This window comes from Microcebus murinus, chromosome 25, assembly GCF_040939455.1.
Source record: "Microcebus murinus isolate Inina chromosome 25, M.murinus_Inina_mat1.0, whole genome shotgun sequence".
Taxonomy (NCBI): Eukaryota; Metazoa; Chordata; class Mammalia; order Primates; family Cheirogaleidae; genus Microcebus; species Microcebus murinus.
Window position 1 is genome coordinate 380,454 of NC_134128.1, and position 16,551 is coordinate 397,004.

Sequence of the window (16,551 nt, forward strand, 5' to 3'; positions counted from 1 at the left end):
TGGGGGGTGGGACCAGGATCAGAGTTCAATGAGGAGCTGAAGAAAATTATTTTCCTTGGGCTTTTTGAATACTGGTGTAGAGGTGAATGTGATCCTAACTCCAGCATAAGAATTAGAGGGAAGCAGACAATGCTCTCTAGTTTGAAGTCACCACCAATGGGACCCTTATCTAGACTCAACTATGAGTGAGTCCTCTTGGCCAACTGCAGGCTCCATCTATGACACACTGCTGGAATGTATTATAATATAGATGTATTGTTCTGTTCACCTTTGCCCACAAGATCTAAAGAAAATTGTTCAGTTAGGGCCATTTTAGAGGGGCATGTGAATGACCATGAACCCACCTTACTATCAGTCTCTATGGTTTTTGTCTCTCAGAAACAATACTAACTGCCTGGGGTGAAAAGGGATTGAACTGCATTCATTTCTGAGCTTAAGGATGACAAAGTTCTTCATGAGACTAATTCTCCATTAAATAGCTCCATCTGGCCTGTGCAGCCTCATGTACATACATGTTGAATGGATTATTGGAAGCTCAACCCCATAGTGCTGCCCTGGGTTCTGGCAGGACCTGACTTTGTGACTGTCATAGAGGATATTGCTCAAGATAAAAAACCTACACACAACAACTGATACACAAAACTCCCTTTACAGCATCCCTATCCATATAGATGATCAGGATCAGTTTACTCTTATATGGACTGGGTTGTAATATACCACTAATGAACTTCTACAAGGTACCTAAATTCCCCAACTACTTATCATCAATGGATAGGTATAACTTGGAAAAATTTCTGCTTCTGGAGGGAACACTAGCCCCGAACTATATTGAAGACATTTTCCTGGTGGGCTCAGTCAAAATATTACCAAATAAGGACTGGCTGCTCTATAGACCCCTGTGGGGTAACATGGCTGAGCCATTAACACAGACAAGGTACAAGAACTAGCACTCAAGTTGAATTCCTAGGCATGATCTGGGAAGAGGCACAATGTCTCATTCCAAAGGAGATGACTTTCAATCTTTTGTTCCTCTCAACCCCCGCAAAGTAAAAAGAAAGCCCAGCCATCGGTGGGGATTTTTTGCTACTGGCACTTTAGTATTCCCCATAAGGCAAATTTAATGAAACCCATCTTACACGTTACCAAGAAGAGACTTCACCTTTATGTGGAGCCCAACTGACAAAATTCCCTGGGGATGACTGACAAGTCTCCAGAGCTACCCTTCTCCGTGGCCCCTATAATTCCCATTTGCTGATTAAGGATTTCAACAACCTCTCAGTTTGTTCACTGTAGCAGAAAAACACTGCTACAGTCCATAAATTACCAGAATTTACCATAAACTCCTGGAAACTGTAATCCCCTAGACTCAGCTGAGAGGTACATACACTTTGAGATACCATAGGCCAACTAGTGAACCTTAGTGGATACTGAGAGTGTGTCCAATGGCTGTGAAATAATCTTACAACTAGAAATTCCAACCAGGAGTTATCAACACTGCCACTTTTGTTCTCTGCTTATCTTAAGGTATTCATACTTTAGGTCAAAGTAGACAATTTTTTTGTTTGTTACTGGAGACAGAGTCTCACACTGTCACCCAGGCTAGAGAGCAGTGGCACAGAAACCTCAAACTCTGGTGCTCAAGCAATCTTCTTGCCTCAGCCTCCTGAGTAGCTGGGACTACAGGTGGGTGCCACCATGACCAGCTAATTTTTTTATATTTTTATTTTGCAGAGATGAGGTCTCTCTATGTTACTTGGGTTGGTCTCAAACTCCTGGGCTCAAGTGATCCTACTTCCTCAGCCCCTCAAAGTGTTAGGAGTAAAAGCGTGAGCCATTGCGCCTGGCTGAAAGTATACAATTTTCACAAAATATATGCTCAAATAAACATTCATAAATCAAAGAAAAAGATCTTCTGGTGAGTTTAATTTAAAATAATTTAAAGGTATCTATAATTATTATACTCACTATTACGCCTTAACTGTTCAGAAGTTTTTTGTTTCTTTTCTTGCATTTGGAGTTTTGACACTGAGACTTGATGCACAAGCATAAGATTTTCATCTAGTGATACAAAATAAGTTAAATAAAGAGATGAATTTAGTCCACTAAATGGAAAACCAATCTATTGTGAAATCTCTAGATTTCAAATTTATAACAAGTGAACAGTAGCATTTTCTCTTATTTTTATCAAGTTACAAATAAATCAACATAATGTTAGATCTCACATGAAAATGGTGAGAATGGTTTGAATGGGTGTCATAGAACTGTCTTATAATTTCATAAATATTCTAAGGCATCAAATATATTTTATATTGGTCTCCAGGATTCATGGGTTATTTATACTTTAAATTGATACATAATCATTAAACAATTAAAATGCATATGCACAAAGTTATTCATTACTATATTATTTGTAAATGCAAAATATTCAACACCATCTAAATGTTCAAGCATAGGAAAATGGTGGCATAAACTCATAAATACTCTATAAATTATGATAGTCTAAAATATGTTATATAATATAGAACAAACCTCTGTACATATCCTGTAAAAATAATAAAAAGACTTCTATAAACTGACATGGAGGGGCACTATTGTGAAGATGGCAGACTAGAGACACCACCAGCCAGAGCATCTCTGCAAGAAGAAAAAGTTTTAAATGAAAGAAAAAAACCAGAAAGACAAATATAGATTGGATGAGTGTCTGAAGGAAGGGTGTCTGAACCTATAAGGAGACTCCACAGGAAGAGGTTGTGGAGCTGCACTGGAAGGAGAAAGGAATCAGCAGGGATTATGCCCCAAGAGGCTTAGCTACTACTCAGAAGGGTGGCTAGAGCAGTTAATTTCTCCCTCCCTTGAACCTCTGACTGTTGGTGGGCTCCAGAACTGCCGGAGAGACTTCATGTCCACACGAGGCCAGAGACTCCCTTGTGGACGGGGCAACATGCTTCCAGTGCCCCCAGGGCACCTTCCACCCCAAACAGGACAGCAGGGGCCGTATTGTTTCTCTACCCACCCAGTGCCTTTGTCCTCCCCAGGGGGCTTCACCCCCACACAGACATTTCCCAACTCTGGCCCAGACTGCAGGAGCCACAGGAGTCCAGTGGATCCCAAATGATCTGCATGACCCCAGAGCCCAGGCATTTTGGGAAGACTGCCTCGCAGAGAGACAGTTGGAGATGACCAGAGTGTAGACTCTCCTCCACCTATACTTTTTCCTCCCTTTCCCCTCCCCCACCCACAGATTCCCAGAGAGACAACTGAACCACCACACGGAGGCTGCCACAGGAAACAGGGCTCAAACCTTTCCTTTTAGAGTCCTGCAAAGGACTGAGAAGGTGCTTGGACTGTGAGTTAACTGTCGTTCAGCCATCCCCAGTGCTGCTTGCCTGGTGACTCCAGCAGTGTGGGGTACACCCCACAGCAGGGGGACATCAAACCAGCTTGGGCACCCCATGGGTGACTTGAGACTAGCATTCTCCTCCTTGCCACAGCAGAAATAGATCTCTGGGGCACCAGGGACGAGCCCACAAACCAGATCCCATACATCAAGGTCTTGATCACATTGCCTGGGGGAACAGCGAGGATATTAGTGAATTAGTCCTGTGAAGTGTGAGTGCCTTCAAGGGCAGATGAGAGGGGAAAGTGTAGTATAGGTCCTAGCTGCAGCATGCTCATCACAGTTGTGGGGGTGCTCAGCTGGCTTGAAGTTCTGCCTGCCAGCAGAGGCCCAGGAGAAACTGAGGAATACAGGAGGGTAGAAAGGCAATGAGGCCTGCCCCATACTGCCAGATTCAGGATCTCAGACAGCCCTGCCTCCACATGCAGACTTTCTGGTTGAGTGGGGCCTTTTCAGCACTTACCTGGCAGCTTTGCCCAGAGGCATGAAGCAGAACTTTGGCGCCTGTGAAAAGCATTTATGGAGTTTGAGGGCAGGCTCACCAAACCCAGCCTTTCCCAGTCTCACTCCCTTACCTGCGCCTGCTGAGGTGGAGAATAAGAACACACCTGGAAGCTCTATGGCCCCACCTACCACCTAGGGCATTAGAGTGCTTCTCCTGAGGAACTAGAACTGGTTGCAGGACCCAAAAACAACATTGCAGGTTGTTCCTTCTGGCAAATGCCACCTAACAATAAGGAGGTAAATTTGCACGCCCCTTTACTGCATTTACTGACGCATCATACAGGGTATGGTTGATTCTCACCCATAAGTACCATCTACTGGCTCAGAGATTAAAGTGGGCATGTCATTATCTAAACAAAAGAAAATCCCAAAGTAACAAGAAATAGCTGCTCTGGATGACAAGGAATCAGTGAAAGAATTCTGGAAGTATGAAGAATCAAAGCAAAAGGACACCCCCAAAGTGGAACACCAGCTTTCTGGCAATGGACACCAACAAAAATCAGAATATTAAAATGACAGATGAATAATTTTGTAAGGAAGCTCAATGAAATGCAAGGTAAAGTGGCAATCCAACACCAAATTACCACAAAAACAATGCAAAAAATGAATGAAAAATACACTAAATAAATTGAAACACTAAAGAAAAATCAAACAGAACTAATAGAAATGAAAAAATCCATTCAAGGAATTATGAAACACAGTAGAAAGCCTTGAGAATAGGTCAGATCAGGCAATCTCTGAGCTTGAAGATACCACCTTTCAATTAAACAAGTTAGTCACAGACATGGAACAGAGAAATAAGAGGAAGGAGAAAAGCCTACAAGAAAATATGAGATTATGCAAAGAAGCCTAATGTAAGAATCACAGGCATCTCTGAGGATGAAGAAGAAAATACACAAGGGTTGGAAAACCTACTTGAGGGAATAATCAAGGAAAATTTCCCTGGCCTTGCTAGAAATCTAGATATCCAGATGGAAGTTCAAAGGACTCCTGGGAGATTCAACCCAAACAGACAAACACCATGACTGTGGGTGTTTGTCATCAGACTGCCCAAAATAAACATGAAAGAGGTGCTCCTACAAGCCATGAAGTGAAAGCAGCAGATAATTTATAAAGGAAAACCCACATCAGACTAATTGAAGACTTCTCAACTGAGACCTTATAAGCCAGAAGGGATTGAGGCTCCATTCTCAGTCTTCTTGGACAGAATACCAGCCAGCCTAGAATTTTGTATCCTGAAAAATAAAGTTTCCTGTATGAAGGATAAATAAAGACCTCAGACAAGCAAACACTGAGGGAATTCATCAAGACAAGAAATGCCCTGCAGGAAGTACTCAGAATTGCATTATACATGGATCACCATAAAAGATACCCACCACTGTAAAATCACCCAAAGGCTAAAGGTCAAAGGCCAAATACCACAATGGCTCAAGAGATAAAACAAAGCAACACAGTTCAACTCAACTGGAGGAACCTGTTGAGTTCATCCTGTTTAACTCAATCCACCCCACTAATCAATTATTTCAATAAATGTGAAATGGCTTGATTGCCCACTCAAGAGACATAGGATGGCTGAATAGATAAATATAGACAGCCAATTATTTTCTATCTTTAGAAAACACGTCTAACACACAAGGATGCATTCAGATTCAAGGTGAAGGGATGGAAAACAGTATTCCATGCAAATGGAAACCAAAAGAAAGCTGGTGTAGCAGTTCTCATGTCAGATAACATAATCTTCAAATTAACAAAAGTAATGAAGGAAAAAGATGGTCTGTTGGGGGCTAATTCTGGCATTATGCCTTATACTAATCATTCACTACAGCCTGTGACGTCCGTGTGCTGTCTGATACAGCGGTAGTCAGCATTTTCTTCAGACACAGTTGCTGCCTTGTGACTTAATAAGAGGCCTGAGTTGTTGCACATAAGTAAATGCTCCCAACTCCCACACGGAGGCCCCCGTGGTGGGAGTCTGGAGGCCATGAGAACAAGAACAAGAAGAACTCTCCCAAGAACTGGCCCCCGACTGATGGTTGGTAGTCAATGACAGGTAAAACTCCCCATGGAGGGGGGCGACCTAAGACAGACACAACCGTGGGGGCCAGGGAGGAGCTGCCACCTGGGATTGAGACCAAGAAGCACTTCAAATGGCTGCATTGTTTTATGTTGCCTATCTCGGCCTTGGCTTTTGGGCTCTGTCCGGCACCTTAACTTTAGTAACTGTTTTGAGGTCTGATACCATGGGAAATCGTTCCCTTTTGAAACAACTCCGGAATTGACTGATAACGCTGCTATGCTCAGATGCTCAAGTACAAGGAACTAACCTTGGGTCTGGGGGCTATAAAAATAAAGCGACCAGTGCATTGCTCACTCGAGTCATTGTCATGTCCATGTGTGTCTGTGTCATTATTTTATATTCTATGTTTATCTCCCATCCTGTAATCAGGCCACATCAATGGTTAATAAATTAATTAATGGTAACAAGAACAATTCGACAAGAAAACATAATAATTCTAAATATTTATGCACCTAACACAGGTGTACCCAGATTGAAAAATCAAATCCTACTTGATCTAAACAAAATGATAAACAGCAGCACAGTAATAGCTGGGTACTTCAACACCCCTCTGACAGAACAGGACAAATACTCCAAGAGAAAATAAACAAAGAAACAATGGACTTAAACAGAACTCTAGAACAAATGGGCCTCACAGACATTTACAGAATTTTCTACCCAAAACCACTGAATATATGTTCTTCTCATCAGCTCATGGGACATTCTCTAAGACTGACCATATCCTAGGTCACAAAACATGTCTCAATGAATTAAAAAAAACAATAATTATACTATGCACCTTATGAGACTATAGTGGAAGGAAATTAGAAATCAACTCCAACAGAAACACTCATCTCTACACAAAGTTGTGGAAACTAAACAACCTACTGATGAATGATACTCAGGTCAATGAGGAAATTGAGATGGAAATCAAAAGATTCTTTGAACTAAATGATAAAGGGGACACAGCTACCAAAATCTGTGGGATACAGCTAAAGCATTCCTGAGAGGAAAATTCATGGCCATAAATGCCTACATACAAAGGACAAAAACATTACAAGTAAGCAATCTAATGAATAATCTCAAAGAACTGAAAAAGGATGAGGAAACCAACCCCAAACACAGCAGATGAAAAGAAATAACCAAGATCAGAGCAGAACTAAATCAAATCGAGAACAAAAGAATTATACAGAAGATTAATGAAATGAAAAGTTGGTTCTTTGAAAAGATAAAATTCACATGCCTCTTACTAGATTAATCAAAAGCAGAAAAGAAAGGACTCTAATACCCTCACTCCAGAATGAAAAAAGGAGAAATTATGACTAATACCATGAAAATATAAAATATCTTCTCTGAATACCATAAAAATTTCTATGGACATAAACTTGAAAACATGGAGGAAATGGACAAATTCATAGACACACAGCCTCGCTAGGCTCAATCAGGAAGAAATAGAATCTCTAAACAGACCAATATCAAATATTGAAATTAAAGAAGCAATTTAAAAACTTACTAAAAAAGAGTCCTGGACCAGATACTCTCACACCTGAATTTTACCAGACATAAAGAGAAGAACTTCTGCCTATCCTGCAGAAATTATTCCACAACACTGAGAAGGAAGTAATCCTCCCAAATGCCTTTTACAAAGCCAACATCACTCTGACACTAAAGCCAGGAAAGGTCTCAACAAAAAAGGAAAACTACAGACTGATATCCCTTATGAATATACATGCATAAATTCCCAATAAAATACTAGTAAACTGAATTCAGAGGCTCATCAAAAAATTAATCCGACAATGAATCAGATGGAGAAGAAAAAATAACAGCACAAAACTGCAGCTTCAAAAATAAATGACAAGGATTGGATCAAGATGGCGGACAAGAAACAGACACTCTGCCAGACAGAGTGTCTCTGCAGAAAAGAAAAATTCTAGCAGAAATTAGCAGAAAAAAGAAGCAAGAAGATGAGCATACAGTGGACGAGGGAGGAAGGAGGGGTACCTGAGACCACAAGAGAGGCCATGGGAGAAGGCTGCGGAGGAGAACTGGAAGCTGAGACCGCCGCAGCAGCCCGGAGACCAGCAGTAAAGGGAGGTGGAGCGGTTATCTTCCCCTTCCCCTGTATCTAGGACTGCTGGTGGGCTCCCCAGCGGGTGGACAGACCTGCGGACACAAGCCCAGAGACAGCCACCGCCAGCAAGCGGTAAGCCTGTAGCTGCCGCAGCACCAGGCTCCCAAATCCCTCGGGGCACCTCCGTGTGCACAGACCCGAGCCGCGCAGCAGGTGCCATATTGTCTCCTTCTCCCCTCCACCTACCCTACCTGTGGCTGCCCAGAGAGACAATATAGCCACCAGCCAGAGGCACCTCCCGGGAATGGGACCTTCCCTTTTGGGACGCTACAGCTATAAGGGTAACTCAGACTGCATATGAAGAAATGCTCAACATCTCTAATCATCAGGGAAATGCAAATCAAAACCACAATGAGATATCACTTAACCCCAGTGAGAATGGCCTTTATCAAAAAATCTCCAAACAATAAATGCTGGCGTGGATGCGGAGAGAGAGGAACACTCCTACACTGCTGGTGGGACTGCAAACTAGTTCAACCTCTGTGGAAAGCAATATGGAGATACCTCAAAGCGATACAAGTGAATCTACCATTTGATCCAGCAATCCCATTGCTGGGCATCTACCCAAATGATCCAATGACACTCTATAAAAAAGACACCTGCACTCGAATGTTTATAGCAGCACAATTCATAATTGCAAGGCTGTGGAAACAGCCCAAGTGCCCATCAATCCAAGAATGGATTAATAAAATGTGGTATATGTATACCATGGAGTAGTATTCAGCTCTAAGAAACAATGGTGATATAGCACATCTTATATTTTCTTGGTTAGAGCTGAAACCCATACTACTAAGTGAAGTATCCCAAGAATGGAAAAACAAGCACCACATATACTCAACAGGAAATTGGTATTACCTGAGCAGCACCTAAGTGGACACATAGGTACTACAGTAATAGGGTATTGGGCAGGTGGGAGGGGGCAGGGGGGCGGGTATATACATACATCATGAGTGAGATGTGGACCACCTGTGGGATTGTCATGCTGGAGACTCAGACTTGTGGGGGGAGGAGGGAATGGGCATTTATTGAAACCTTAAAATCTGTACCCCCATAATATGCCAAAATAAAAATAAAGCATTAAAAGAAAATAATCCATCACAAGCAAGTAGCCTTCATCCCAAAGATGTAGGAATGGTTTTACATATGCAAACCTATAAATGCACATGCATGGGTTCAAGTTAAAATCCTATGTGTGATCTCTCAGGTGCAACCACAGACAAGTTAAAAGCTTTTATTTGGCAGTTATCATGGAAGAAAGTTTCCCACCCACATCAGACCTAACACACAGCCAATGCACTGTGATCTCTGAAAGGATATGCAGTCTTGGGTTTTGATCTTTCCAGGCCAAACATGCTCTTTTGAGTATCGACATTTCTAGCTCAGGAACTTCCATTCAAAGGTTTCTTTCTGATAAGGCACTGTGTTGTTCAGGTACCTGTGCTTAGATGACTTTGTTGGGGAGCATTGAAGATAATTTTCTCTTTTCTGACAGTATTCAGTACTTTTCCCCTCATAGTCCTCCCTCTCTCTCTGACAAAGTGGTGCAGTACACAGGGTGGTCAAGAAAGCACAGAAGAAATGCAAAAATCCTGAAAATCCCATGGGGAATTTTGGGGAGGTGTTAGTCCATGAGATACTCTTAGATGATGCTAATGGATCATTTCCAAGAATCTTGAGGGTCACATGAGGCACTTCACCAGCCATGACAATGTGTCTTAGGAAGTGTTTGCACCCAGAGGTGCTTTTGAGAATCCTAGTGACTATTTATTAATACATAAGTTTTTCAGGTCTCAGGGAGGATGAATGGTCCTTCCTGTTGGGGACTGAAATTATACTTTCCTGGTTTAAGAATTAAATTTAGTGAGTAATGTACGTGCTCTGCCCAGAGTGTTTGAGAGTAATGTGTTCCAGACAGGGTCCTTGTGACAAACAAGATTGCTGCCTAGAGGCATAACAAAGGACCCGAGTTTCTGCAAGTAAGCAAGAGCTACCCAGCCCCACAGCAGTGGGGGTCTGGAGGCCACATCATAAACACATTATTCCTAGGATTGCTGCTTAGCCCCATAAGATGGCTGGTTAGTCAATGACGGGTAAGATTCCTTAGGGAGGAACAACCTAAGACAGACACAGCCTCTGGGGGCTAGCCTAGAGGACTGGGGACAGAAAAGTTCCCCCAGTGGCTGCCTTGCCTAATTCTGCTAATCTCGGTCTTTGATCTATGCCTGGTGCCTAATCACCTGGAAACCTTGAGTCAGGGGACATCTGTGTCCTTAAGGCTACGTGTTCCAGAATTTATGGCCATTGCTGTAATGCCTGGGTGGTCACATATAGGGAACTAACTTTAATTTTTTAAGTATAAAAATAAACTGACCAGTGCACTGGGCACTCAAGTCATGCACTATCTTTGTGTGTCTGTGTCTTTCTTTTATGTTCTGTGTTCATCCTCTGTCCTGTAAATGGGCTATGGCACCTTCTCTTTGGTTTTCAATTCCCTGTGAGTTTTCCTGGTGGTTCAAATTACAAATCCAAAACAAGAACTCTAGGAAAGCTAAAGAAGCAATTCCCAGCTACCGATATAGTCCTCTGATGCAATGGGAACAAAAGTAATCAGAGAGCCTGCAGGCTGAGTTGTACCCAGTTACTACTGTCAGCTCTAAGCATGTTCCTGAAACTGAAAGAGCCTATGATGCAGCAAATTGTTGAGACTCATGCCTATAGCCGAAACAGTGTACAGTCCTTTTGGGTCACTTCACCCCGTTATCTGAAGTGATCTTGCTCGCTTCCATGATGAAGAAGGTGATTTTGTTAAACCAAGTGAGTTGAGAGTGGCACCTTTCAGAGCATACTAATATTGGCCACTTTTGCCTGAGGAGAAGGAATAGGGGATCAGGATGAAAAGATACAACCACTCAAGACCATCTACATCCTCAGCCAAATACTATTTGGGCTCAGAAAGATTTGGCCCACACATGATGAGTTCCTTGACATTGAAAAATATAGTTGAACCATTCTTCCAGTGTATATAGCTTTCCTGTGAGCACCCTGGTGGCCTCTTGGGTGTAAAATGAGGAAAGAGAATAGCAGATGACAAGATTGTTAACTAACTCAGATTTCTAGGTTTGTTAAAGCCACTCCTACTGGTTATCATACTCAATGAAACTTTCCCATACAGCCATGATAATCAGTCTGTGACACAATCCAGATCTTCATTGACAAATCAGTGAAGGAAAAAGTGGCTACTCCACAGATGGCAAAGACTGGCTGGCAGAAACAGTGATGTAAAACTGGTAATCATGTACCCTCTCAAGGACATGTGCTTTCTGGGCAAGTGCTTTCCCACAGAGATCTCTGGTTCTGGTTACTCAACAGTGGATTATCAAAGAGGAAAGTGATGGGCTCTCCCATCAAGAAACTCATGGCCAGGGGCTCAACAGGCTTCTCTGCTAGGGTCTGCAAGGAAATGGGTCCTGATTAATAAAAGTAAAATTCCTTTTGCTCCTCCCAGTGAATCTGGAGGCAAACTGGAGAGCCACATTCAACTTTTAACCAGATGTCTCAGCTTTCAAAAATAAATAAGACTAGAGGTCAGGCCAGGCTCTCTAAGCTCTTAGTGGAGAGTTGTGGACCTATACCAAGGTAAAAGTTCAATAGTGAGGTAGAGGTAAAAGTTCAATAGTGAGGTAAAGGAGAATTGCATTTCTTGGGCTTTTTGAACCTGCTGCACAATGGTAACTGATCTATGCAATCCCTTGGCAAAGACTGGCTGGCAGAAACAGTAAGGTAAAACTGGTAATCATGTACCCTCTCAAGGACATGTGCTTTCTGGGCAAGTGATTTCCCACAGAGATCACTGGTTCTGGTTACTCAACAGTAGATTCTCAAAGAGGAAAGTGATGGGCTCTCCCATCAAGAAACTCATGGCCAGGGGCTCATGGCCTAACAGTATGATGAGAGGATTGTGGCTTGAATCGCCCCCCCCCCCACAAAAAAAGTTAAAATCCTAACTCCCAATATCTCAAAATGTGATCATATTTGGAAATAGGATCTTTACAGAGATAATCAAATTGAAATAAGGTCATTAGGGCAGTCCCTAATCCAATATGCAAAGTGTCCTTATAAAAACAGAAAATTGGAGGACACACACACACATACACACTCAGAGAATGCCATGTGAAGATGCAGGCAAAGATTAGGGTGCTGTGTTTACAAGCACAGGAGTGCCAAATATCACCAGCAAACTCCCAGAAGCTAGGTCAGAGGCATGGAACAGATATTCTTTCTAGTTCTAAGAATGAACCAACCTTGCCAACACCTTGTTCCCAGATTTCTAACCTGCTGACTATAAGATAATAATTTTCTGTTGTTTAAGCCACCAGTTTGTGGTACTTTGTTACCACAGCCCCTACCAGTGGGAAGTATATTTCTGCTGTAACAAATACTTTAAAATGTTGAAATGGCTATAGAACTAGGTATTGGGTAGAGGCTTCAGGAATTTTGAGGTACATGGTAGGAAAATTTAGATTACCCTGAAGAGATTATTGGTAGAAATATGGATATTAAGGGTGATGGTGAGGGCTCAGTTAGAAAAAGGAAGAACTACAGAGAAAGCTTCTGTCATCTTAGATATATGCATATCTTGTCATGAACAGAATGTTGACAGACATGTGAATGTTAAAGGTACTTTTGGTGAGGTCTCACATGGAAATGAAGAACATATTATTGGAAACTATAGGAAAGGAAATACTTGTTATATAATAAAATGGCAGAGAGTGTGACTGAATTGTGTCTGTTTGTGTTGAAAGTAAAATGTGCAAGGAATAAATGCAGATATTTAGCTGAGGAAATTCCTAAGTGTTTAAGGCACATCCTGGTTTTTCCTATATAATTGTATGATGCAAGAAGGAAAGAGACAAATTGAAGAAGGAATTTTTAAGCAAAAAGGGACTAGAACATGAAGAGCCACAAAATTCTCAACCTATCCATACTGAAAAAAATAAGAAAATATGTTCTGAAGAGAACACCAAGGGTATGTATGGCTGGACAATCATTTGCTAAAGAGGTTAGCTTTGTTAATCACGGATCTAATCAACCATCTCAGTAGAAACTCTGCCAACTTGGAATAAAGGGGACAGTGACAAAATGAAATAGAGAAAGACTGTCAGCCTTCTAAGATTCTACAGACAGGAAACAATTCAATAGAGCTACTCTGCTGCAAATATGCCTTATCCTTTGAGAAAAGATAAGAATGACTCTAAGTGTGGTTCAGATAACAGTGGAGCTTTCACTGCTACCAAGAGCCCAGAAAACATAGGCCAGAGGACAGGACTCTTGCCTCTTCTGTTCTAAGGTGTAGGTCCACAACTCAGAGTCAAGGGGTAGGGCCATACCCCAGTAGGCCCAGAAGACAAGGCATCGAGCCAATAAAAACTATTTTCAAGCCTTCAAATCGATTGAAAATTGTCCTGACAGGTTCTGAATTTTTTTGGGACTTGTGACTCCATTTTTTCCTTCAAATTTCTCCCTTTTGGAATGGGAATGTCTTGGAAGCAGACAAGTTGATGTCCAGTTTCACAGGTTCACAGATGAACAAGAATTTTGACCCAGTCACACCCCCAAGTCCCACCCATAATTATTTAGATGATTTAGATGATAAGTTTGGAACTTTGAGTTGATGTTTATATGAGAGTTTGAAGTTAGGGTTTAACTTTTGGAGATGCTGAGATGATGTGAATGCATTTTGTGTGTGGGAAGGATTTGCACACTTAGAGATCAGAGAGTAGACTGTAGGGGTTGAATTATAGCCCCAACGCCACCCACCCCCCCCCAACAAATATGCACAATTCCTAACCCTTAGTGCCTTATAATGTGATTTTATTTAGAAATAGGGTCTTTACAATGGTAATCAAGTAAGAATGAGGTCACTGGAGTGGGCCCTAATCTAATATGAATAATATCCTTATAAAAACAGGATATTTAGACATGAGACAAGCACACTGAGAAAATATCAAGCAAGGAAGACAACAGAGATCAGAATGATGCACAAGCCAAGGAACACCAAATATTGCTAACAAACTACCAGAAGCTAGGCCAGAGGCATTTAATAGAGTCTTACCAACAATCCCTCAGAAAGAACCAACCCTGCTGATACCTTATCTTGAATATCTAGCCTCAAGAATTATAAAACAATACATTTCTACTGTCTAAGCCACCTAGTTTGCAGTACTTTGTTACAGAAGCATTAGGAATCTACTACCAAGGAGAAACAAACAATGCTCTTTGGAGTCTGAGGCCAACTACACCAGCACCCTTACGCAGACAAAAGTGTGTGCGGGTCCCACTGGACCATTAAAACTGCCATTGTTACAGTTCCCACCAGGGAATGTTCACTAGTATAGATATATTGTTTAAGTATATCCCTGCTTATGTTCACTCCTAAGCTCTGAAGAAAACTGCTATAGTTAGAGCCCTTATGGCTGTGGTCCCCAACCTCCAGATCAGTACCAGTCCGTGGCCTGTTAGGAACCAGGCCACACAGCAGGAGGTGAGCTGTAGGCCAGAGAGCAAAGTTTCATCTGCATTTACAGCTGCTCCCCATTGCTCACATCACTGCCTGAGCTTGGCCTCCTGTCAGATCAGCAGTGGTATTAGATTCTTATAGGAGCACAAATCCTACTATAAACCGTGCATGCAAGGAATCCAGGTTACACACTCATTATGAGAATCTAATGCCTAATAATCTGGGGTGGAGCTGAGGCGGTGATGCTAGTGCTGGGGAGCAGCTGCAAATACAGATTATCATGAGCAGAGAGGTCTGACTGCACAATAAATGTGATGCGCCTGAATCATCTCCAAACCATCCCACCCCTTCTCAGTCCATGGAAAAATTGTCTTCCATGAAAACACTTGGGTGCAAAAAAGGTTAGGGACCACTGCTTTATAGAACATGTGAGGACCATGAATTTACTTAACAGTGCCTAGTGCTATTTTCTGCCAAAAAAAAAAAAAAAAAAATAGAAAAAGAAAAATCCAGGGACTAGAGGAGAAAAGATATAACTACCTTTATTTCTAAGCTTAATAAAGCCAAAGTTTTCTGCAAGACTAATTTTCTGTTAAATAGCCTCTCTGGCCTGTGCATTGGGTCTTTGGTGCATGTAGAGACTCAATTGATTATTGGCAGTTCACTGCAAAAATGTAACCCAGAGCATTGGCAGTACTGACTTTGTAACTTTCACAGCAGCTATTGTTCAAGATAAAGGAGCCTAGTATACAGCAACTGACATTACAAATACCCTTATCCACATACATAATCCATATTCACATACATAATCAGAAAACAGTTCTCCCTAATGTGTAATGGGTTGCAATATACCACTGTCCTTCCATAAGACCATCTAAATTCCCTGACTTCCTACCATCAACAGATAAGGCATAACCTGAAAAAATTTCCCACTCCCAGGGAGAACAACCTTCTGCTACATTGAACACGTTTTCTGGTAGGCTCAGACAAGGGCCCCGATCACCAGACAAAGATTGTTGCCCTGTTGAACTACATGTGGCAACGGAGGTAGGCTATTAATACAGACAAGGTATGAAGTCCTAAAACCGAAGTGAAATCCAATGAATAAAGGAGTACAAGTTCTTATTACAGAGGAGACTATTGCCAAGCCTTTATCCCACTCTATCCCAACAAATACAAAGAAGTCCCAGGGACTACTGGAACTATTCAGTTACTGATACATTCACATTCCCCAAGCAGGGATCTAAACAGTACACACTCGTATTTTGAGTTACCAGGAAAGCTGCTATTTTTGAGTGGTATCCTGACCAACAGAATTCCTTGGGGGCTCTCCAATGGGCCACACTGGCTGCCTTGTTATCATTGTGATCCACAATTGTCTTGAGTTACAGATCTCAGCAACTTGTGTGTTCACCAATTGCACCCTAAGGCAGAAGGACACTGCTACAAGTCTGAGGAGCCCATTGGGCATTTGAACCCATAATTTCTAAGAATCAGCAGTTAGCTACAAACTCATTGTGAGACAAATATCATTGTGAGCCTGTTATTGGGCCTTGGTAGATACCGAATCTATGAACTGTGGCCATGAAATCATGTTACAAACATAAAATTCAACCAAAGGTTATCAATACTTTGACTACTGTTCTCTAGTTGTTTTAGGGTATTCACACATTAGTTCACAGTGTAAAATTTCTATAAAATACATGTTCAAATACCAAAGGGAAAGAAAACAAATAAAAAAGATCTTCTGATGTGTTTACTTTAAAATAATTTAAAATTGCCTGCAATTATTATATTTACAAGTCTTTCCCCTCTGGAAGTTCTTTGTTTCTTAAATTGCACTTGGGTTTTCAACACTGAATACAAACCCTCAAGCATAACATTTTCATCTGGTATTTCTTCATGAGCTACATAATGAAATGTATTTAGCCTATCGCCTGAGACAT

General features: G+C 41.6%; 1 protein-coding gene across 9 annotated transcripts in view; it reads right to left on the reverse strand.

Annotated features, from left to right (window-relative positions):
- LOC105881716 (coiled-coil domain-containing protein 7-like) overlaps positions 1 to 16,551 on the reverse strand; it is a 162,720-nt gene that overhangs the window by 131,316 nt on the left and 14,853 nt on the right. For all 9 annotated transcript variants that reach the window (XM_075997578.1, XM_075997576.1, XM_075997574.1 and 6 more), the window contains exon 3: positions 1,966 to 2,058. In XM_075997578.1, the coding sequence (XP_075853693.1) occupies positions 1,966 to 2,058 (93 nt within the window). The remainder of the gene's footprint in view (positions 1 to 1,965; positions 2,059 to 16,551) is intronic.